At 51.0% G+C, this 24,300-nt stretch overlaps 1 protein-coding gene across 2 annotated transcripts; it reads left to right on the top strand.

Moving 5' to 3' along the window:
* Positions 1–115: 115 nt before the first annotated feature.
* On the top strand, positions 116–19,473 carry THAP4 (THAP domain containing 4). 2 transcript variants are annotated; one of them, XM_038145456.1, is made up of 6 exons: positions 116–351; positions 1,228–2,384; positions 12,099–12,258; positions 14,422–14,531; positions 15,410–15,513; positions 19,146–19,283. In XM_038145456.1, the coding sequence occupies exons 1-6, from the start codon at positions 122–124 to the stop codon at positions 19,263–19,265; spliced, it is 1,881 nt and encodes a 626-aa protein (XP_038001384.1). In that variant the 5' UTR covers positions 116–121; the 3' UTR covers positions 19,266–19,283. The 2 variants fall into 2 exon arrangements, with proteins under 2 accessions (XP_038001384.1, XP_038001385.1); XM_038145457.1 differs by lacking the exons at positions 116–351; positions 1,228–2,384 and adding an exon at positions 5,312–5,454 and having other exon boundaries at positions 19,146–19,473.
* Positions 19,474–24,300: the final 4,827 nt, after the last annotated feature.

Raw genomic sequence — 24,300 nt, 5'->3', positions numbered from 1 at the left:
CGCCCAGCTGCGCCGACGAGGCAAGCGAGAGGCGCCGGGAGCGAACCCCCCCTTTCCCCACCTGCTCCGCTCCGTACAGCTGCACCCCGGCCAAAATGGCGGCGGCCATGTGGCGGCCGCCATGTTGTGCCGTACAGAAACCCCTTCCCCACCGGCGAGGGGCGCCGGGGTGACCCGGCTCCGCCATCTTGCCGTACGGCGGCGCGGCGGGGCCGGGGCCGGGGCGGGGGCCGGGGCGGGCCCGGCCGGCCGAGGGCGGCGGCGGCGGTCGGAGATGGTGATCTGCTGCGCCGCCGCCAACTGCTCTAACCGGCAGGGCAAGGCGCGCCACGGCGCCGTCTCCTTCCACAGGTAAGGGCGGCCCGCCCGGCCCGCCGCAAGTGCCGCGGCCGGGCCGCCCGCGCCCCGGTCCCGCTCCCCTCCCCGGGCCCCCACGGCAGCGAGTGCCCTTTGTTTCCCTCAGGGGAGACCGGCTCGGGGCTCCCGGATCCGGCAGCCCCGGCCGGGCAGTGGGAGCGCCCCTCGGCACGGGCCCGGCCCTCCCCGGCCTGTCACCCCGAGCCTGCCCCGGTGTGTGCCCCCGCCGCCCGTCCTCCGCCTCAGCCCTCGCCGGGGATGCTGCCGGCGGCGAGTCCCCGGGAAAAGTCCCTGTCTCGGGAGTCCCATTGGAAACGGAGCCTGGTTCCCCTGCTCAGGGGCTTTCTTGCACTGCAGGCGTTTCTGCGCCTAATTAAATGTTATTAAACACACCCGGTGCGAGCAGCACCCGGGTTACGGGGACAGCGCTGGGCAGCGCGCTGGCTGAGCTGGCTGCTGTGGTGGTGGTGGTCACATCCCCCTTGCTGGTGGACGGGCTGTTCCTCGTGGGGCTGGTGAGCGCGGTAATGGATCGATTGCTGATGAAAATGGAAACAACACCTTCTAGTGCTACGCTTGTTGTGAAGTGGAGCTGTTGACGCAGCGAATGAATATCAGATATTTCAGCCCAAAGTGAAATAATTCTTAAATGAGTGTAATTTAATTTGTAAATGAGTGTAACTTACGAAAACACAACTTTCCCCACAATCTCCTAAACCTAGCCATCGCCTTGGACTCGGTTGCCTTAAAGGTCTTTTCCAACCTCAACAGTTCTATGATTCTATGGTTCTGGAATTCTTAAAGTACCAACCCGCCCGATTTCCGAAATGTAGCTTATTTTTCAGTGGTTTTTCTCTGTTCCCTTTTTAGATTCCCTCTGAAGGATTCGAAGCGCTTGATTCAGTGGCTGAAAGCTGTTCAGAGAGACAACTGGACTCCCACCAAGTATTCCTTTCTTTGCAGCGAGCACTTCACCAAAGACAGTTTCTTCAAGCGGCTGGAAGACCATCACCGGTCGCTGAAGCCCACTGCTGTCCCCACCATCTTCCAGCTTGTGGAGAAGAAGCACGGCAAGCTGGATTATGTCAGGAGCCGAAGGAAAATAGCCAGGCAGGTGGTGGTGCAGGATGGGGAGGCCCCGCAGGAAGGAGGCGGTGAGGTAGCGCACAGGGCCCCATCTTCTGGCCAGGACTTCATGGTGATGCAAGGGACGAAAGAGATGGAGGAGGCCAGTCTGAAAGAGGAAATAGGATCCATGTCCAAGGAGGAGCAGGCGCTCCACAGCCAGGTGGACGGCCCTCGGAGAAGGACGTTAGGGGATCATTTGGGCGCGAAGCCTGGAGCGCAGGTAAAGCCCGAGAGGTCTCCTGGGAAGGACTGTGCCAGGGGCAGCTGGGCGGGGAGCTGGGTGGCAGACAGGAGCGGCGTGTCCGTGGACGACTTCACCCCTCCTGCCTCCGGTGCTTGCAAGTTCATCGGTTCCCTCCACTCGTACAGCTTTTCCTCCAAGCACGCCAGGGAGAGGCCGTCTCTCCCCAAGGAGCAGCTAGAAAGGAAAAGGCCAAAGAGAGACGTGGAGCCGAGCTGCAGCAGCCAGCTCTCGGGGCACGACAAGGCCGTGGCAGAAGTCTCCCCGACGTCGTCCCTCACGGCCACCCCCCAGAAACCCTGCCAGGGCCTGTCGGCGTCGCCGGCAGACCTGACCCCTCGGCCCGCCACCGAGGCCGTGCTGGGGCGGAAGGGGGACACGGACGCCAACCCCATGTCCATCAACGAGGTGATCATGTCGGCCTCGGGGGCCTGCAAGCTCATCGACTCCTTGCACTCGTACTGCTTCTCCTCCCGGCAGAGCAAGAGCCAGGTGTGCTGCTTGCGGGAGCAGGTGGAGAAGAAGAACGGAGAGCTGAAGCTCCTGAGGCAGAGGATCAGCCGCTCCGACAGCCAAGTCAGGAAGCTGAAGGAGAAGCTGAATGAGATGAAGCGGAACAGTTTCCCTTACTTGAACAGCCTGATATCCCAGGACTGTGGTCAGTATTCCCAGGGGTGCTGCACTGAGGTGGAATTCCCTGTTTTCTTAGGGGCTGTTTAAGTTGGAGGCCGTGAAGGTGTGATGGGGAAAAGGGATGAGAAAGGGACGCTCTGGGAAGGAGAAGTAGCAGCTTGTGTAAGACCAATGGATGCAGATTAAAGAATTCCCTCAGTGGGCACACAATTCTTACATCCCAAACCTTTCCAAGATGTGGAATGGGAATTTAGGTTGTGGTTTTGCAGGCAACTCTCTTGATGAATTTATTTCCTTTTCTTTCTGGATTATTTTGTTTGCGATGCAGTGGCTCCTGCTAGGATTTTCCTTCTTCCTTTGGCACGTGCCTGTGATTTTTTTCTGGAGTGTTAATGAGCTGTCCTAGCAGCAGGTATCTGGGAAAGCTGTTACTGTCCTCAGTGGCGTCAGAAATAGTTTTGATGTTGGATTTCATATACTGCACTCAGTACTGAGGATACAGGAAATGTAACTGAGGTGGGAGGTATCAAGTATGACAGTGTCATGATGCACATTGAGGTCACAATTTGTGAGCAAGTGTCTGTCTTTGCCTTGATCCTTTCCTCCCTTGGAAGGCAGAAGAAGTTGGGAAACATCATAAAGCAGGGAGTGATAGAAGATGCTACTCTATCAATTACAAAAATAATAATGAAGCGCCTGAAAGCATAGAGGAACTCAGTGAGGGATGAGGTAATGTAAAAAGTTTGTTACCTAGAAGTCAAATCGGGCCATAAAACTTCCTGCAAAAAAAAAAAAAGGTGTCTTTTGATGCACAATTTGTGCACAGTGACTATGGTTGCGTTTCAGGGCAGGAGTTTAGGACCATCATATGATGGCGGTGTGTGTGTGGCTGCTGAGAAAACGTTGGGAAGGATTTGTGATGTGGGGCGTGCTTGGAGAAGTCGTCACCCATGGAGGGTTGAGTGTCTCCCAATGGCTAATTGTCACCTTTCCTTTGGGAGAAAAACTCCATGGCTTCTTCTGGAGCCGTCGGGCAGTCAGAAAGGTGATGCTGCCATAGACAGGCACGTTCTCCAGGCTGTTGCAGCATGGCCAACTTCCTCACTTGAAGAGGAAAGCTAACAAAATTCATGAAGGTTGACAGCCAGCACTACTTTTCCCATATGTATCTAATTTTTCAAAGTATGGGGAAACTCACGCTTTTATTTGGGTAGAGAGGGGAAAAGTTTTGCCCTGAGAAATCAGCAAAGTCTTGTTTGTACCTTCTGGTCTGCGTTTTTGTATTGCTTAGGTGTCAAACGAAAGAAAATAACTAAATACAATTTTGGGGTTCCATAGTTGTCATTCATATATATACATGAATTTATGTATGTATATGAAAGATTTATTTATACATGTATTTAAAAAGGTGTCTGCCTTTGTTGGAGTACTTTCACTGAGATACTAATTGCAGAAAGAGTATCTTTAAGGATTTTTTTTTTTATTCTGGTAAGCACTATGATTTTTCTTCTTTTTTTCTCAGGATTGGTGTTTTTATAGATACATCTTTAAGAAGTGAAAATTTTATGTTCTTGTAAAAGATATTCTTAATATATGAGTTTCGTGCTCTATTTTATAAGGGAAAATGTAGTTTTTCTTAATGAATTGACCAATTCATTACCCATCCTGCCAACTTTTATCAACAAAACTGGAGATCAGTGTGTGAGAATGAACCATTTTGGCAGTTGTAGCTTAGCATGATGGGAAGTTTATATGGAACCCTTTGGCTGGGAACTTTTTTAAAGGGTTGGTTGGTGGCAGACTGGCTTTTTTTTTTAGCTTCATCTTGGTGTTCTTCTGTTTTCGACTCTTTTTGTGGGCTTGTAGAACTAGTTTGTGGCAGTGAAAACAGCTGATGAGGTGCAGCCAGCTGAGTCTGCTTCATGCCCAGACACCGTGTTTTACTGTAATACAAAACTGAGTTCAGAAAGGCTTTTCATATTCATAGAACTACAGTCAGCTAACACATTAGGTTAATAAGAGTCTTTGTTAGCAGCCCTGTCTCAGTTGTCCCAGCTCATCTGATGTGTGGTTGAGGTGATGGTTTTAGCTGTGAACCTGAGCCTGCATATTTTTTTCTGCTGAAGGCAGTTCCTTGAGTGCAAGTACCAGACTGGGCTGACCGTGCAGGTTGTTACCTGTCTGCATCCCTCCCGTTCAGCTGTTTCCACAAAAAGCAAACTTTAGGCCCACACCCACTCAGCAGGACTTCATTTCAGTGCTAGTTCTCACATATTTTCCTCTAATGGAGCAAATAAGTTTCTGCTGGCTGCGTCCAAGCTGCAGCAGGCTGGGAAGAGCAGGTTTCTGCAGGACTGCTCCCCAGCGCTGCCTGCCAGCCACGCTTGGGGCCGGGTGACTCAGGCTGCCCGAGTGGCTCCCAACTCCAGCTGTCACAATGTGCTTCAGGGGTGTTTCCCAACCTGCCTTCCCAGGGGCATCCACTGGTTTAAGGGAAGCCCCAGTGCAGCACAGCTGCCATGGTGGCCTTTTCCATCTAAAGTTTGAATTTAGGTGTTTTGTTTGGTAGGAAAATATTTCCTTCTGTTTCACGAGGTCCACGGAGGCTGAGGAATGCTGCTGGCGGACGAGCACGGGTAGGCACGGCGTAGCAGGCAGGACAGGGTGAGATGTGGCTTCTGGAGGATGGCAGGATGCACGGGAAGAAATGAGGGAGAGCCAGCAAGCAACCAGGGATGTGTCCAGGGAAAGTCACGAGTATTCTAACAGCACTGTCCTCTGCTACCCAAGCACTGTCTGACCATCTTCTGCTTGAAGGTTTCACAGCTCTGCTGTGTCAGCTGTGCTCACTCAGACAGGAGATCCCAGCAGCTCCTTCCACACCACCAGCTCCTCTTGATGTGCCCCAGTGTGGTCTGTAGGTAAAACTACATCTCCCAGCAGGCAGCAGGATCAGTGTCTCACCCAAACATGAGCTCACTTCCCTCATAGCCATCTTATCACCCTGCGCACAGAGCTTTCTTGGGGCAGGGGGGCTCCAGGTAGAGCAGATAGCAAAATATCTGCAAATATGGCTGGGCGTGGAGCAGACACAGGTAGGAGTCCATGGGATTCGAGTTTCTGAGAGGTAAAGCTCTTAGAATTCGGCTGCCTGGGGGTGTGAGGAGCCTCTTCCACGGTGCATGTCTGTTTTTCTGAAGGTCATATTAAAGGCAGGAGAGTTTGCAAAATGAGTTCATGCGAAAAACGGTTAGAGCTCTGCTAGGAGTCTGTGGGAAATCTGGCTTGGATTTGTCTTTGAATATCTGTGCAAAGCCAGTGTAGAAATGGGGTCGTTTACAGTACTTTTTACATGCAAATGAAGCATGGTTGGCAAACTTTGGGCAGGCAGAAGGACAGAGCACTTAATGCGTGGTTTTGTACTGAACTGGAGTCCTGAGACCTGGTCTGTGGGGCCTGAAGTGGTGTCGCCCATCGTGATGGCAACAGATTTCATTCATGTTGCAGAAAAGGAAAAGCAAAATCCCGTTCCTGCCTGGCACTGAGAAGTGGGGTTGTGCATGGTTGGAGCTGCTGTGCTTTCACCTGTCTGAGGAGCACTGGACCAGCAGCGGGCTGGTGTCCAGTTCAGCTTGAAAGTGAAATGTGTCTGATGGGTCACAGAGATGTGCTGCCAGGAAAATTGCCTCCGCCAGGGCAGGCACTGCTAGCCTGGCAGTTGCATGTTAACTTGGAGCTAGATTTTGGAAGAAAACTGCTTTTATTCCTTGACAGCAGGTGCTGCTTGTGATTTTTTTTTTTTGTGCCCTGTCTGGGGTGGGAGCGGCCAGGGTAGAAAACTGGTCTGTAGGGTGGGCATTGCAAAGAACAAGAGAGCTATAAAGTAAACTGAGAGTGAGATAAGGAGTAGGAATATGTGTGCATAGGGGCTGAATCCATGGCAGGAGGTATCCTGAGAGAGGCTGGGTAAGACTTCACTGTGGCCTGAGGGCTTGGGTGGGAGGTGAACTGTTTTGTGCTCAGCATGGGAGCACAGTGTGCAGGCACACCAGCTTTGGGACTTGGTTGAGGGAGGTGGCTCTTTGACCTCCCCCTTGGAGAGAAAGGCAGTTGGAAGGGAGGAAACAAGACTTTTTGCACTGCTGTTGGTTTGGTTTTTTTTTTTTTCAATGGGATGGTCTTGTTCTTTCCAGTTTTTTTTTTCACCTAATAGTCTATAGAGTTTGTGCATTAAGCATTTAATTTTGCAGTGAGTTGGCAATGACTCACAACAAAAACCCAGCTTGCAGCTAGGAAACAGCAAACTAAGGAAAACTCGAGAGAAAGTCAGGCTGAGCTCAGGTAGGGTGTTTGGTTTCTCATAACAGAGTATAATTTAAGAAATATTTTCTATGTTTCGTAAAGCAGAACACTGGCAATGACTACAGGCACTGGAGCATTACCACCTTGGCACTTGGCTATGAAATTAATTACTGAGTCTATAGCATGAACATTTGTGAATATAACCCCATTTCCAGCTCTTGGAGCAGAGATGTGATGATCTGTTCCACAGCTGATCTGCTGACACCTGGTGGGATGCATCTTTCTTGGGGGAGAAAGAGTTCTAGCACAGGAGCTGGTAGAGCTTGTTGATAGGGCCTTAAACTAGCTTGGAAAGGGGAAAGGGGCAAAAGCAGGGTCACCAGGGAAGAGCAACGGGCTGGAGTGCCTAAACTTGAGGAAAGGAGCACAAATGGGATCCTTAAATCTGCTTCACCAGGTGCTGGCTACAGTGTACCACCCCAGAAATGTCTCTGCCTTAGTACACCCAGCAGGAGGGACCAGGGAGGAGCTGGAGGCTTTGGCCCAGGCCCAGAGATCTGGCAAAAGTGAAACCTGGTGGGAGTTTTTCCTGTGGCTGGAGTGCCCTGATGGACAGTTCCAGGCTCCTCAGGAGGGGCAGGAGAGGCAGAGGGGTGGCACTGTGTGTAACAGAAGGGTGGGAGTGTCTGGAGCTCACAATCGGCCGTGGCACAGTTGGGAGCCTTTGGGCAAGAATCAAGGGGCAAACAAATAATGCCATTTCACTCTGGGAGTCTGAACTGGACCTCCCAGCCAGGACAATGACACTGACAAATTATTCCTTGAGGAGCTAAGGGATGATTCCAAGTCAGCTGCCCCAGGGGACTTCAACCTGCCAGAAATTAAGTGGGAGCATCCTACAGCTGGTACAGCCCGGGCCAGAAGGCTCCTAAAACACCTGCATGACAATTTTATGGAACAGGTCCCCAGGGAGCTGACTTGGAGGGATGATCTTGATCTCCTGCTTGTTATCAGAGAGGATCTGCTGAGCAAAGTGAACATTGCAGCCAACTTGGCCACAGCCACCACAGAGCCAGCATCAAATCTCTGGTGACAGGAGGAAAAGTGCCTGAAAAACCTCAACTCTGGCCATGAGGAGAGCAGACCTCAGGCTGCTCAGGGAATTAGTGAGTAAGGTCCCCTGGGAAATGTTTTTTGCAGGTGCTGGTCACTTTTGAACATCATCTCCTAAGGGTGTAGGAACTGCAATTCCTAAATGTCAGAAGTCAAGCAGGTGAGGCAGAAGGCTGGCTTGGCTGACCAGGGATTTCTCTTGGAAATAAGATGGAATGATGGAAGATGCCCAGTGGAAGCAAGGTCAGGGGATGTGGGAAGAACATAGAGATGCTGCTCCCCACCGTTGGGAGAAAATTTATACAGGCAAAGCTCAGTTGGAGTTGAAGCTGCCAAAACTGCAGAGAACAATAATTTTTTTTTTCAAATATATAAAGGGCAAAAAGCCATTTAGAAATAAAATTGCCCCGTTTCAGGGTGAGGATGATCACCTCACAAACAGGGACAAGGCAAAGGTGTTTAATGCTTTCTCTTAAACCCAGTTAGCAGCTGTGCTGAAGGAAGAATTTCAGGGAAGTGCCCAGTTGATGCTGCAGACCCCACACTTTGAAGACTCAGGGATTTTGTTTTGGGGATTTGTTTTGGAGATGTTTTGGTTGTTTGTTTTGGTTTGGTTTTTTTAAATTTTGGTTTGTTTGTTTGTATAATTTTTCCCCTCAAGTTTCCTGCAGGAAGTGTTCCCCAGCTCAAGGAAATGAGTTAGCTGCCTTGTTAACAACCAGCTGGCCACTCACTGTGGCTTTATTGATAAAGCTGTGTAGGAATTTGTGCCAGCTTGGCTTTCTGTGCCAGGGATCCCCCTCAAAAGCCACACTGGCTGTGTAGACATGGCCTGAGGGGGCTGTCCAGCTGCTCTGTCTGGTTTGTCTCACAGCAGGGAGAACTCAGCATCTGGTGCAAAGCCTGGGCAGGCAGTTCCACTGCAGGGTGGGATTTGGCTTGTAAACTCTCTGGGGATGGAAAAGATGTAGGAACAGTCTGTGTGTGAGTTTGGAGGGGTGGAGCAGAGTCAGGTGGTGAAATGGAACTGACCTGTGTGCTCAGGGCCTGGGGGTTGTGGCCCGAGTGGCTTCCTGAAGGAATGAGATCAAGATGATCAGGTTGCTTATGGGTGTGTGGTTTTGTCTCCCAGACTCATGAATGTCATGTGAGATCTTGTAGAACCATAGGATGGTTCAGGTTGGAGGGATCTTAAAGCTCATCTTGTTCCAGCTCCCTGCCGTGGGCAGGGAAACCTTCCACTGCACCAGGTTGTAGAGGAATGGGATCTTGGACATGCTGGGTCCCTAATGGCTTCCAGAAAGTGTAAGAGAGGTGACTCCAGGAATGTCCTTGTTAAGAGGGAGGATGCAGAGAGAGCTTCCCTGGTAGTAGGTAACAGAGGAGCTGGGCATATGAATGCAAGAAAATCAGCATTTAAGAGGACCCCCTCTGAGTGTGAAGCTTTAAGTGTGCAGAAGGGTGACCAGGATCTCTTGTGCTGCAAATTCTCAGATTTGAATTCATTTGAATTCTTGATGCTATCTACTCTTACCTTTTAAGCCACATTAGTGGGATTTTTGTAAAAATGATGTGCTAGGAGTGTAGACCTTTAAAAAGGGATATACAGGCTCCTGCATTAGTGTCTTGACAGTGACTGTATCTATAAACCTGAAATTTGAAACAAAGCAGCTCAGCATAGAACTTCTTGTTGCTACAATAGTCTTGCATTTACCTGCCCAAACCATGACATAGAAAAGCAAATTGCTTTTCAAATAGCTGCTTTTTTTTTTTTTTTTTCCCTGATGGATTCAATCAGACTCTCTCCTGTCTGCCTCCCCTCTTGCTTTTCCACTCTCCCAGCCCAACCTTCCAGCCAGGAAGGAAAAAATGCTTAGTCCACCAGTCAGAGACCAACAGTGAAGGTAAGAAGAGCATGGGATGAGATCAGGATGTCTGCCCTTCCCTGAGCCCCTGGTCCTTATTCACTTCTGCTGCTCTTGACTTTTCCAAGCCACATGAGAATTAAAGAGCTCTTTAGCTTTGCTGCCATCTAGGTAGTTTAGAAAAGTAATAATGATCACTTGGCTGTGCTGTTTGCCCAAGTGGCAGAGGCTTCAGGATGTACAGTTCCATCTTCACTTCTCAGCTGGCTGGAATTCCAGCTCTTTGGAAGTGAGACCAGCTCACCAGGGCAGGCACCTCCAGCCAGGCTCGGTGCTGCACAGCAGGGCAGTGGGGTCAAGCTGGGAGTGCTGGAAATGATCACTTGGCTTCTCTTGGTTTTTCCTCAAGTCTAAAGAGTGGGAATGGCTACAGCCATTCCTTTCATCTTTTGTTTGGATGCTTTTCCTGAAGTGCAAGCAGGAGAAAAGGAAGTGCCCTATGAAAGCACTGTGGTGACAGAAACTGTCCTGCTCCTGGGATGCTGACCCAGGAGAGGGCAGCAGCAGCCCAGGCTGCAGGCTCCTGCAGCTTTTCCAAAGCTTTGCTTTTCTGCTGTGGGAGATGAGCCTGCAAAGAGCTTGAAAAGAAATGCAGCAGAGAGTGAAAGACACACATCAGCTGGAGGGAGGAGCAGCATGCTCCTTATCCACAGACCTGTGTGCTCCCCTCATGGAACTGGGAAGGTGAGTACAAGGAAATACTGTCCAGTACACTGACACTGCCGGACAGATTGTGGGAACCCCTTTCCAAGTCCTGGGCATGCTGCTGGGAACTGCACAGTCTGACAGGGTGTTCTACAGATCCTGGCTCTGATGCTGTAGACTAATCACTGATTTCCTAGTGAGCTCTCATGTTGCTTCCCTTGCAAAATACTTCAGGATAAAGCAAAGCAAGTAGCAGCACTTTGCTGACACGGGCTGGCTTTTCAAACCTGCTGTCTGTGGGAGAATGACTGCAAGTGGTCTCTTTTACCCAGGAAGGCTGCTGTTCCTTCTCCTTTGGCATTTCAGGTGTGGACTGTCCTTCCTCCTTGCTCAGTCTTTAGCCTGACATTTCATAAAGAGCACAGTGGAACTCACACTGGTTAAGCAAATTTTGGCCACAGCCTTACTCTTTTAGGTTGTGATTTCTGCCTGCAGTTGAGTCTGTGCCTTTCAGATCAGCCAGCCAGGCAGCTTGTTCCTGTATTCTTGATCTCACTAGGTGTGGAAAACACCCCCCTGCAGCACCCACCTTGCCAATATGAAATATTTGTCCCATGAGGGAGAAAAGGACATGCTTTAAGCTTCCTTCAGTCATATTTCTCTGCATCACAGACTACTGAGAGTAGCAGGCACCCTGTTTGTGTGGGAATCCATCTTTCCCAACATCCCACGGGTGATTTGCTTTCCCTAAATACACCTGAGTGATGGATCTGCTCTGCTCTTCATGTGGCTTTAAATTGTCTGTCTCCATTTTCCTGATGTACTTTTTTCAGGCCACAGCCTCTGAAAGTAAAATGCAAAACTGTTTATCAAAACTCTCCTACAGCACCAAGCCTGACAGAGTTCAAGAAGCATTTGGACAATGCTCCCAAGCACATGGTGTGACTCTTTGGGATGGTCTTGTGCAGGGCCAGGAGTTGGACTTGGTGATGCTTGTGGGTTCCTTCCAGCTCGGCTTGTTCTGTGGTTCTGTAAAATGATTTGTTAAAGAAGTTTTCCCTTTGTGAAACAGACTTTGGTTGCTTTTTCATAACTGCAGTGACAAAGGGAAGTATCTTTCTCTTCCATTTACTCTTTGCCTTACAGGCACCCAAGTATTTTTAAGATGTTTGCCTTAGTAGGACAGCTTCTGAATGATCCCTCCTTGTCTCTTTGTACAAGTTCAGGCCATTGTTAACCTCTTAAAAATATTATAGCCAAACTTTGATCTTGAGTATGTAGGCATCCTGATTTTCTTTTGAAATGAGGACTCATTTCCTCAGCCTCTGAAACAAGCAGGAACGGTACGTGCTCAGTGCTTGAGAGAGATGAGCCCAGAGTGTTCCAGGTTTCTTTATCATTCAATGATTATTCTTTATGCTGAGGTTTCAGTCATCTTCTTCCCTGCACGTAGATGGGATGGGGCTTTTCTTTCAGTTCAAGCTACAGAGAGGAGTCAGAAGTGGACCAGCTGCCAGAGTGCTCTATGTATGGCTGAGAGCTGGTTTGGAAACAGACCCACTTTCCATGACTGCTCCTTGTTGCCCATGTCCCCCCTTGGAGCTGGCACTGCTCTGAAGAACAGCATTGCTGTGGTGTTGAACCATTTCTGAGGTGTTTTGTCTTCACCTCCAGCCAGCTGGAGGCAGCTCACAGCAACCTGCAGAGCACAGATCCCTGAGTTTTCATTCTTCCTTCTTTCTTGTCCTCCACAGAGACTCCCCAGCTGAACCCTGTGATGGAACCCCTGTCCTGGATGCTGGGCACCTGGCTCTCAGACCCCCCAGGAGATGGCACCTTCCCTACAATGAAGCCCTTCCAGTACCTGGAGGAAGTGCACATCTCTCACGTGGGACAGCCCATGCTCAACTTCTCGTGAGTCAGGGGGCCTGCCTGGGTTGGCAGCAGCTGCTGGATTGGAGCAGGCATGGCTCCAGGGGGATTTGTTAGTAGAGTTTCTTTTCCAGTGGCAAGGTACATAAATTTTCACCTACTGAACGAGATGATGCTGTGGTATGCGACTGCATGGTCTGACTTTGATCTTCCTTGAAAACTTGTGATTAATTGGCATTACAAATGCCAATTACAGTGGCCCACGAAGGGTAATTTTGGATGATTAGTTTTAAGGCATTTGCAACCTAGTGTGGCAAAAGCTGATAGGCCAAGAAATGCTTATAATATATTGTAATTAAGGAATAGTTAGCTTCTGATTGAGATAGCATGAATTAGAACATCTGTATTGTCTCACCCTTCACATGAAACTGAAAATGGAATAAAAGTTTTTAAAACGCCTCTCAGTTGCCCCATCTCTGAGTCAGAAGAGGGCATAATCCAACAAAAACTTGTGATTTATTGGCATTCTTTGTGAAATTCCCACTTAGAATAAATGAAGGAGCTATGGCATGGCTACCAGGTTTGTCCATTTTAAGCCATGGTCCTCAGTCTTCCCCACTGTGAAAATATGAGAAAAATTAGCTCTTATCAAACCATGTGGGGTAGGAGGCAGGCAGCTTAACTACCTGCTTTGGCTTCAAGTGGTTCTTCTAAGAGAAATCAAAAGAAATCCAGAGGGAGGGAAGTGACAAGTTGGCTGCTGCTCACTAGTGCTCCAGTGTTCCTTCAGGAGGGGTGAGTTGGAAAGTGTCTTTTTGAAAACCAAGAAAAGAAGAATTACAAGATGGAAGTGCTGTGTGAGAGATGCCCTGTGTTCCTGAGTGTGCTGGAGCTGCCAGCTCAGCCTGTGACTGCTTTAATCCAATTTCCAAAAGAAACAAAGCTCTGAAAGTCCTGCTCTGGCTGCGCCTCCCTCCCCAGCTTGTGAACAGTTCCTTATTTTGAGTCACCTTTTTTTTTTTTGCCCCTCCTTTCCTTTGTGCCAAGGATTTACACAGCTGTGGGCTCTTGAGCTTTAGGAAGCACCAGGAAAACAGGCAGCAGTCCTGGAGGACAGACACCCTGTGCTTTCCTGCCTCCTGGAGCAGTGGCTCTTAAAAGACAGTCCCTGTATCCCTTAAATGCTCCAAGCACTGAAAGCTGCCTGATGTAGGTTTGTTTCTCCTTTGATAAGTTTAATCACCCATGTTAAGGGTGACCTAACCTACAGTTCTTAAGGCCTCCTGAAGAATAAATAAAGAGTCTGAGCTGAACTTTTTATCTTTTTGAAGGAGGTGATGGGAGAAATATGTCTGCTCTGTTGCTTCCTACGGAAAGGAATATACAGAAAAAAACCCCAACTTTTCCAGGTGTAAAAGTTAAATAAAGATGATATGGAAATTCCAGATATTTATTTGAGAAAAGGAAGTTTTTGAGACACGTGTGGCTTCAGCATCTGTGAAACATCTGAGTTCCTGAGGGGTTTCTGAGCTAGCTCTTAGAAAGACCCAGGGGTCGTGGAAAGTCTAAAGCTTGAACTTAAAATTAAAGACTTAACATGAAGACTTAACTCCAGCTCTAAGAAATAGCTGTGCCTTTGTAAAGCAATCGTATTTTTCCAGGTTAACTGTCATATTTGCTGGGTTCCCCAGATGGAGGAAGGAATGATGAATCTGACTCCATGTTCTAAGAAGGCTAATTTATTATTTTATGATACTGTAATATATTAAGGAATACAAAAAAAGATACTTACAGAATACAAAAAGATAATAATGAAAACTCGTGACTGTTTCCAGAGTCCTGACACAGCTTGGCCCCAATTGGCCATTGAGTCAGAACAATTCAATGAAACCAATGAAACAACCACCTGTGGGTAAGCAATGTCCAAACACATTCCAAAGCAGCAAAACACAGGAGAAGCAAATCAGATAAGAGTTGTTTTCCTGTTTCTCTGAGGCTTCTCAGCTTCCCAGGAGAAGAATCCTGGATAAAGGGATTTTTCCAGAAAATATGACTGCCACTGTTGACATCTCTCAGCTGTGTAGTGTTGTCAGTCTTTTACTCTTGAACTGCAGGCACTCATGTGCTTAAATAAGAGGAAAGCAGGCCAAAAAATGTCTTTTGAGTGCAAAACACATCAGCATTTGTGCTCTGGTTTGCCCTCAGGTTCAATGCCTTCCACCCGGATACCAGGAAGCCCATGCACCGGGAGTGTGGGTTCATCCGCCTCAAGCCTGACACTAATAAGGTGGCCTTCATCAGTGCCCAGAACACAGGTACACTCCTGATACCCACGCTGGGGAAAAGAAGAGGTCCTTACTCTGCTGGGCCATTTCATCAGTTTTTCAGAAAGTTCTTGCAGCACTCACAGTTTCATTTAATCAGTTTTTCCTGTCGGAATCGCTGCTCTTTGGTGCTGGACCCACAGTGGTTCCTCAGCTCTCCCAGTGTGTGGGTGTAGCATCCTGGTACTTCTTGCCTTATGGGGTCTGAATGAGAGAGAACCACATCTCAGTTATTATCAGTGAAAGTGTTGAACCCCAGTTGATGCTGAAATGATCTAAAATGACAGGTGCTGAAGGGAAGAGTGCCAGTCGTGCTGTGACACTCATCCTACATGGTGTGAGTAAGTCCAGCTGGAATTTTGTGGGCAGCGTTCCATGTTCGAGGCTGTGTGGATCTGCAGTTGTCAATAAATAAAAATAAATAGGGCAAATAAAACCATTCTCCCCAGGGAGTGGTGGTCTGTTAAATAGCCTAATAGACCATGGAACGGTTTGGGTTGGAAGGAACCTTAAAGCCCATCTTATTCCACTTCCCTGCCATGGTCAGGGACACCTTCCACCAGACCTGGTTATTCCATGCCCTGTCTGACCTGACTTTGAATACTTCCAGGGATGGGGCAGCCACAGCTTCTGGGCAACCTGTGCCAGGGCCTCACCACCCACACACGGAAGAATTTCTTCCTAATATCCAACCTAAATTTCTCCTCTTACAGTTTAAAAACTTTTTTCTTGTCCTGTCCTTGTCTGAATGTGTAAAAAGTCCCTCTTTTTTATAAGCCTTTTAAGTAGTGAAAGGTCAAAATAACAATTGTGACATGCTTAAATAACCTTTGTAGCCTAATAATATGTATGCCCTTGCTTTTCCCTAGGTCTGGTGGAGGTGGAGGAAGGGGAGGTGAATGGGCAAGAGCTGTCTATAGCTTCTCACTCCATAGCCAGGATCTCCTTTGCCAAGAAGCCCCACGTAGAGCAGGTGAGTGCACACAGATGAGCCATTCCCATAGCAGTGCTTGCCCCAGGAGAGGTCTGGTTGAGAGGGTATGTTATTTAGCGTGCTTTAATTACAGAATGCCATCATTACAGGTTCTTGGAAGTCCTGCATGGCATCCCAGCTTATTCTTTCTGTAAGAGCCTTCAGAAGAGGTTTTGTACATTATGAGACCCAGAGGGATCATTATGATAAAAACTGACAGGCTGGATCAGACCAGCTAACCCAGAATCCTGTCTCCAGAATGGCCAGTAGCAGGTCCTTAGGGAAGAAAATAGGAAAGTTTTGGCTAAATACTCTTTGATGGCAATGGGATTAGTTATTAATGCTGGCTTTCTGGATTGATTGCAGTATGAGGATGCCCATTTAAGGTGTGGTCAGTACTGGGCCTCATGAGGATATTTCACAAACACGTGCAGATCTTGCTCTCTTGCTTCTCAGAGCATTCAGACCTTGCTCTGGGCTCTCTTCCCATCTGTGGCTGCAGGGTAGGGCTGGCACTTGCTGTCAGCTCCACCTTTGGTTGGCTGCTTTTGGGGGTTTGACTTTTCTGGGTGTGTAGTGGGGGTTTGTCGATACAGCTGGTAGGGCTACAGCCAGCTGTGAGTGCAGTGGCACTGCTGGAGTCATTGTGGCATCCTGAGGTCACCTCTGGAAGTGTCACTGTCACATCTGAAGCTGTGGTGGCTGAGCAGCAGCTGAGAGGCAGCGAGGCTGAACGAGCTCTCACAGCCTGGTTTTTGTGTGCTATAAAACTGACCCTGAGACAACAGAGAGCACAAGTTTGTGCACATGTGGACAAAAATTTGATTTGCTTACACAGATAGTGTCCTAACTTCGGGAAGTCCCAGTTCCCCTGCCTTTGGGTGCATGTTTTCAGTTGTTGGGTTTCCTCTTTCCCAGGAACAGCTGCTTGGTCTCCTTCCCATAGCAGAAGTAAAGCCATTAGATACTGTGGATGTCAGCAGGGAGGCAGAGCTCTGGATTGCAAACATTTAAATAAAAGGGACTGTCCTCTGAGTCACTGCCTGAACTGTGGGCAGGTGGGCTGGCAGGAGGAGAGGGCAAAGCACAGAAAGCCAGCAGATGTATTCCCAGTTGAGGGCTCCAAGGCTGGCCTTGGCTGGAAGAAGGGAGCTCTGGGGCTGCAGGTCCATGCTCATCTGGCACCTGTGGGAAGCTCAGGCCCAGGGACTGGTCCTGGTGAGTATCTGGGAGGCCCTTGCTGGTGAAGGAGAGTGTGGAATGAGAGAGGTTGTCAGGAGACCAGCTCCCAGAGCCTTTTCTCCTTCACCAAGAACAGCTTAAATTGCCTGCAGAAACAAGGAGGCCACAGGCTTGTGAGAAGGACATGTGTGCTGCTGCTGTACTTGCTCATTTTGAGCAAACTTCACCATATTGTTGCGTTCCTGGTAAAAAGTGATTCAGGGTGGCTGTGGCTGGGCTGAGCTGTCCCTGAGGCAGGAAGGCCCATTTCCTGCACCAGGCTGTGTCATGAGTGGTTTAAGTGGCTTGAAGAATCACCTTTAAAGGTGTTATCAATGCAGATTTAATACAAATTTGTGAAAGCACAGCTTAACAAAATCTGATTACAGGTTCCCTCTGTTGCTACTCATGGATGAGGAGGGGCAAGGACAGCCTCCATTCTTTATTGGACACAGGGGGAATATAGTAACTGAAGATGGGGAAAAGACAGAGGTACTTAACACCTTCTTTGCTTCAGTTTCCTACAGTAAGACAGGTCATTCTCAGGACAGCTGGCCTCCAGAGTGGATAGGTAGGGACAGGGAACAGAGCAGTCCTCCTGTAATCCAGGAGGCAGCAGTTAGAGACCTGCTGAGACACTCAGATGCTCACAGGTGTATGGGACCGGATGGGATCCATGCTAGGGAGATGAGGGAGCTGGTGGATGAGCTCCCCAAGCTGCTCTCCATCATTTACCATCAGTCCTGGCTCACCAGAGAGGTCCCAGAGGACTGGGAGTGTCAGTGTGACTCCATCCACAAAAAGGGCCATAAAGAGGCTCTAGGAAATTCCAGACCTGTCAGGCTGACCTTGGTGCCCAGTAAGGTTATGGAACACTTGGAGTGCCATCACACAGCACCTATGGGGTAGCCAGGGGCTCAGACCCAGCCCGTGTGAGTTTAGGAGGGCCAGGTCCTGCCTGACCCACCTGATCTCCTTTTACCACCAGCTGACCCACCTGGGGGATGGCTGTGGATGTTGTGTACCTGGACAGCTAATCCTGTGACACCGTGTCCCACTTATCCTCCTGGAAAAGCTGCAGCCCACAGCTTGGACAGGAGCGCTCTGTGCTGGGTTCAGAACTGGCTGGATGGAAGGGCCCAGAGAGTGGTGGGGATGGTGCTGCACCCAGCTGGTGGCCAGTCACCAGTGGTGTCCCTCAGGGATCGGTGTTGAGCCCAGTCCTGCTTAATACCTTCACTGATGATCTGGACAAGGGGATTGAGTGCACCATCAGCACATGTGCAGATGACACAAGCTGGGAGCGAGTGTCAATCACCACTCCTTGGAGAGTAGGAGGGCTCTGCAGAGGGACCCAGACAGCCTGGATAGATGGCCTGAGTCCAACAACATGAGGTTTAACAAGTCCAAGTGCCTGGTCCTGCACTTAGGGCACAACCCCAGCAGCGCTACAGGCTGGGGACAGAGTGACTGGACAGTGCCCAGGTGGAAAGGGGGGACCTGGGGGTACTGGTCAGCAGCAGCTGAACATGAGCCAGCAGTGTGCCCAGGTGGCCAAGAAGGCCAGTGGCTCCTGGCCTGGATCAGGAATGGCGTGGCCAGCAGGACCAGGGCAGTGATTCTGCCCCTGTACTTGGCACTGGTGAGGCCACACCTTGAGTGCCACACCTCGAGGCCACACCTCCAGTTCTGGGCCCTCAGTTTGGGAAAGACATGGAGATGCTTAGACACATCCAGAGAAAGGCAACAAGGCTGGTGAAGGGACTGGAACACAAGCCCTGTGAGGAGTGGCTGAGGGAGTTTAGCCTGGAGAAGAGGAGGCTCAGGGGAGACCTCATCCTTCTCTGCAACTCCCTGAAAGGAGGGTGTAGCCAGGTAGGGGTTGCTCTCTTCTCCCAGGCAACCAGTGACAGGACAAGAGGACACAGTCTTGAGCTGCACCAGGGGAAGCATAGGTTGGACATGAGGAATAAGTTGTTCACAGAAAGGGTGACTGAGTATTGGAATGGGCTGCCCAGGGAGGTGGTGCAGTCACCTTCCCTGGAGGTGTTTAAGAAAAGCCTGGATGTGGCCCTCAGTGCCATGGTTTAGTTAATAAGATGGTATTAGGTCATAGGCTGGACTTCATGGTCTCAAAGGTGTTTTCCAACTTAGTTAATTCTGTGATTCTGTGAAGGTGCCTTGTTCCATGGGTGATGGGCTTGGAGCTGGGATTGTGGAGAGGGCTGCTCTCCTAAAGGAAGGAGAGAAAACTCCTCGTTTATTTGCCTGCTGTAGTGAGGATATCCTTCCTTGGTGGTGCACTGACAGCAGGCACGTGGATGGCAAAGGGAAGAAAGCACAGGTAAGGGATTCACCTTGTGGACACCCATTGCTTGATTTCCTTATTTCTTTTCCTCCCCCCGGTTTAGATTACCAGAAAATTCAGGCTCAATTCCGATGGGAAACTCGAACAAACTGTCTCAATGGCAACCACTACGCAGCCCATGACTCAGCACTTACACATCACCTACAAGAAGGTGACACCCTGACACCAGGAGTGCTGGGTCTCCTCGCTGAGGGCAAGGAGCAGGGACATCAGGCACCAAGAGCAGCAGCTCAGGAGCACGGCATGGCAGACCCTGGAGCCGGCTGCCTGCGCTCGTCCCTTGGGCCCTAGAGCTGCCCGTCCTGTTGAGAATGTTACTCAGATGTTTCTGTAATGGTATATAAAAAATAAATAAAAAGCTTTTATTTTTATGGCTGTGTCTTTGGTGTGACTGCAGGGCGGTGTGTGCTGCCTGCTGCTCGGCAGTGCTCGTGGAGGGGCTTCGTGCTGCCTGTTCTTCAGTAGGTGTTGGGGTGCAGATCCAACCTCCTGGACAACCTGGAGAACTTTGGGGAAGCCACAGGTTCTGGAATGGATTTGCACTGCAGGGAAAGGACCCTGAGAACTGCAGAGCATGACCAATGAAACTTGGCTTGAATATCAAGAGGGAGCTCCTACATCTTGCTCTGGGACAGAGGAAGCTGTCACAGGCCCTGATCCCAAGAGACTCTTCAGCAGGGGCTTGGAGCAGATGACCTGTGGAGGTCTCTGCCAGCTTCAGTCTGGGAGTGTAAGAGTGGCACAGCCCCACCCCAGCAGGGACCGCCTGGAAGGGATCTGGGCAAACACTGGGGTGTGCAGCCCACTGCCAGGTGGGCTTTGTGCCACAGGATCTGTCTCTGTGGATGGGGGGGGCTCCTGGGCGTGCCCCTTAGAACCCTGTGATGTCACCAGAGTCAGGATCACTCACCGGCAGTGGGTAACTATAAACACCAGGCTTGGGCAGTGCCAGAGCGCTCAGGCTGTGACCCACTAGCAGCTGAGGAGCTTCTGAGTGCTGCCAGTGACCGAGGAACCTCTGAATGACAGCAGCGACTGAGGAACCCCTGAGTGCCCCCAGTGACTGAGGAACCCCTGAGTGCCCCCAGTGACTGAGGAGCCTCTGAGTGCCACGAGTGGAAGCCAGGCCTTCAGTGCTGCCAGCGGCTGAGAGGAGCCAGGTCCGGGAGCAGCGATGGCAGAGGTCGGGCAGGAGCCATCAGCGCCACGAGCCGTCCGGGTCTGCCGCATCTGCGTGGATTTCCTGCAGAGCCCCGCCGCTGCCGTGGAGCCCTGCGGACACGTGTTCTGCCACGCCTGCATCCAGCCCCAGGCCGCCCCCGACGCCGCTGCCACCTGCCCGACCTGCCAAGGGCCCATTGGGGCCATCCGCCTGCTGCAGGGGCAGGACAGCCGTGCCGGGGTGGCCCCACGTCGCCCCCGCCGCCGCCTCCATCCCTTCGTGGTGCGCTGGCGGCAGCGGCAACAGCAGCAGCGGCAGCAGGAGCAGGAGCAGCAGCAACAACAACAGCAGCAGCAGCAGGAGTAGGCAGCTCCTGGAGGTGGCCGGCGCCGGCCATTCTCCGATGGGGACGGGGCGCCGAGCCCCCCCGGGCTCCAGCAGCGCGTCCAGAGAGCGTTGGAGGAGCTGGACAGAAACGGGCCGGGGCAGGAAGGTCCATCGTGGCCACCGAGGGAGCGGGGAGAAGAGCTGGCCTCGGGACCACGGGCACCTCCTCACCCTGATCCCATCTGATGTGGATCCTCCACGGCCCCTCTGAAATGAAAACCAGCCTGCTGAGAAGGGCCTCGCCTGGTTTCTTCTGCTCGTTTGCTCATTACTGCAGGACTGGGGGAGTGGGAGCTGTGGGAAAGGGAAGGATGCGACTGTGGGAACTTGGGCAGAGGGTGGGATAAGGCTGAAGAACTGGTGGAGACGGGTGAATGTGGTTGTTGGAACTGGAGGAGAGAGGCCACTCCTGGGTGCTTCTGTGCTGTTCTGCCTATTCCTGTGGGGATGCAGTCCAGAAAGAGAAGAGGAAGGGGAGAGCCCCCTGGATCTCTCAGCAGATTCCTAAGGGAGTAGTGTCTGCTCTTCCTAAGGGCCAGGGCAGGGACAGAGACTGAGATGGAGATCGGGTCAGGCCCTTCTTTCCTTGCCCCACAGCAGCTGGAGGAGGCAGCCCTGGCACAGCCACCAGCTGGAGGGCACTGCCTGTGGGAGAAGTGGCCCCAGCTGGGACAGACCTATTCAGGGTGTCTCCTCTCCTCTCCTCCTCCAGAGCCCTTCCCCCTTTGGGGCATCACCAGGAGCTGTGTGGTGGCTGTGCATCCCAAAAGCTACCAGGTCCTCATTGTCACCCTGCTCCATCCCCTTCCATGACCCAGGTGGCTGCAGAATACTGCCAATGGGACTGAGCTTCTGCCCACACCTCCCTGCTGCCTTGGCAGAGCTTGTTTCCCAGGAGTAGCCCTTAAACGCTGGTGTCAAGAGTGGTGGGGGCTGTGTCTGCCCCAGCCAGGGCAGCCAAGCATGGGGTGAGGCTTCTCAGGGCGACCACAGCCTCACGGTGCCTTCTGCCCTGGGGAAGGATGGAAATCTCCTGGAGGTGTAGGTAAGAAAGCCCTGGCAAGCAGGAGGTGGCTTTTTGGTACTTCCCAGCACCTCCCCCTGAGCAGCACCCTCCTGTTGGAGGCCCCAGGCTGTCTGTAAGAGATCCCTTGGAAGGAGGCATCCTTGATAGGAGCTGCTCAGAGACAGGGATCCGAATGTCTTTGAGGCATGGAGGAAAGAGGCAGGAGGGATCACCTCCTCCTGGCAGACCAGACACGTCCTCCTTTGCCAGGGTGTTGGAATGCCTTCACCCCCTGAGGTCCATGCTTTGCGGTGAGGTTCCTCCTTGGGAATGCAGGACACCCTGTGGCCCCCAGCAGTGCCGAGGCAGCACCACGATAGCTTCTGGGAGGATGGAGAGGGGTCACGGCTGAGAGAAGCTTGGACTGAGATCCCAGCTCCAAGAATCCCCATGAAGCCCCAGATCCCCATGAAGCTGATCCCAGCTCTGTAGCACTGGCAGGAGCTTTGCTGTGCTTCGGCAGGAAAAAGCATCCTGGATCCCAAACATCCCCGTGGCTGAGTGTGACCTGGGGCAGGGGATGTGTGTGCAGGCACAGCCCCTGGAACACAGCCAGTCCTCCGTGCTCCCACTCCTGCCCTCCCCCTGCTGCAAATGGATGTTAACTTGCTGGGAATTGCTCTCAGCCTTGCTGGTTTTTAGCCGGGCTTTTAGGAGGAGCAGTGGGAACCACCCCAGTGCTGGCTCCAGGCGAGTCCCACCGGACCATGGTGGTTTTGGCATGTGCAGAAATGAAATAAAAGCGTTGGTCTCCGGGGAGCCAGCCAGCCGAGAGCGGATGAGCGCTCCCATTAATGTGTCATTAATGTGCAGCCCTGGCGTCGGCTCTTTTGGCACTGCAGAGGTAATTACAACCCAACTATAAAGCCGTGCACATGGATTTATTTACTGCCTTATTAGCAGCATCTGTTCTCCCAGAGAAGTGGCTCAGCTGTTTGCTCTCGTTCAGGGAAACCAGTGGAACTCACCTCCTCGGGCTGGAAAGTGAGCCAAGCCAGGTGAGCACACCACTGTGCTTTCATTTCCACCCTGTTTGTTGGTTTAGTGCCTCTCCCCAGCACCTGAGCCCAGCACAGCCTGAGGGGGGCACAGAGCTTCACCCCAAACCTGAAGGACATGGCTTGTGTTTGAGATCCAGCAGCATTTCTCTTCCCACCTGTCTCCCAGCACTGCCCCACGATGTTCTACCATCAGAAAATCACAGGATTGTGGAATCACCAAGGTGGGAAAAGCCCTCTAAGATCATTGAGTCCAGCCATCAACCACTGTGTTCACCACTAAACCATGTCCTCAAGTGCCACATCCACACTTTTTTTGAACACTTCCAGGGATGGTGACTCCACCACTGCCCTGAGCAGCCCATTTAAATGCTTGACAAGCCTTTCAATGATGATTTTTTTCTTAATATCCAGCTAAAACCTCTCCTCATACAGCTTGAGGCCACGTCCTCTTGTCCTGCCCCTTGTTCCCTGTGAGCAGAGCCTGATCCCCCCTGGCTGCTCCCTCTTGTCAGGGAGATGTGGACAGCGAGAAGGTCCCGCCTGAGCCTCCTCTTCTCCAGGCTGAGCCCCTTTCCAGCTCCTTCAACTATTCCTTGTAAGGCTTGTGCTCCAGACCCTTCACATCTGTTTCCTTCTCTGGACACAGCTCTCTTGTCCAGCAAGAGCCATGGGATGACTGGGCCTGCTGCTGCAGGACCCTCAGCTCGCTCAGAGCTGCAGTTGCCCGGGTTCCCAAGTGCTTTGCTGCTGCTGCTGAGCCGTAGCAGCCAAATCGGTGCTGCAGCATCCACTGCCTTGGCTGCTGGCCTGGCCTGGCTTTGCTGCTGAGCACATTTCCCAAGGAAAACGGATGCTGGGTTTGTTAACTGATTGTTGTGGCAAATGCAAGTTAAGTGGCTGCAATTCCACCAGAGAAGCCAGTTCATTCAGGACACAGAGCATAATGAGAGGAGGAAAGCACCATCCAAAAGGTTTTGGTTGCCTGTGGTGGGACATGAGGTTCCTGAATAAAAATTCACATGTGGCCCACGCCAACCAAGGTGCCAGGTTGGGATGCAAAGCTTAGAATTAGAAGTGTAAATCTTTATTCATGGGTGTGAGATGTCCCAGCCAAATCAGGGCACCCAGGTGGGGTTTTTTATGAGGTTCTTACATCCATCACATGCTCGGGTACAACACGAATTGACTGAGCACTGACACCCACGCTAACAGACCTCCAGTCACAGTGAAACTTGGCAAAGCTGCTCTGGTTCTGCTTGTCCATGGATCCAGGTGTCCTTGAGTCCCTCTGCAGTGACTGACCTGTGACATCAGACGAGCCTGGGAGGGTCTCAGAGCCTGGGATGCTGTGGTACCTTGGTCATCCCAGAGATAAAGCTGTTCTTTATCCCTCACGGACTGCCCTAAGCCTCCAAAAGCAAAATCCTTCTCTCCAGGGCTGGGCTGTCCTTTTGTTTGTTTTACTTCAGCAGGAACAATCCCAAAGTCTTCAGTAAAGCTCCACTGCTTCTTTTCACCAGTGTTTAATTAATAAATATAGTATATGTATACATAAAGCTAATATACTTTTGTATTATAAAGG

This window comes from Motacilla alba, chromosome 9, assembly GCF_015832195.1.
Source record: "Motacilla alba alba isolate MOTALB_02 chromosome 9, Motacilla_alba_V1.0_pri, whole genome shotgun sequence".
Lineage (NCBI taxonomy): Eukaryota > Metazoa > Chordata > Aves > Passeriformes > Motacillidae > Motacilla > Motacilla alba.
This window is presented reverse-complemented; position numbering and strand designations above follow the sequence as displayed.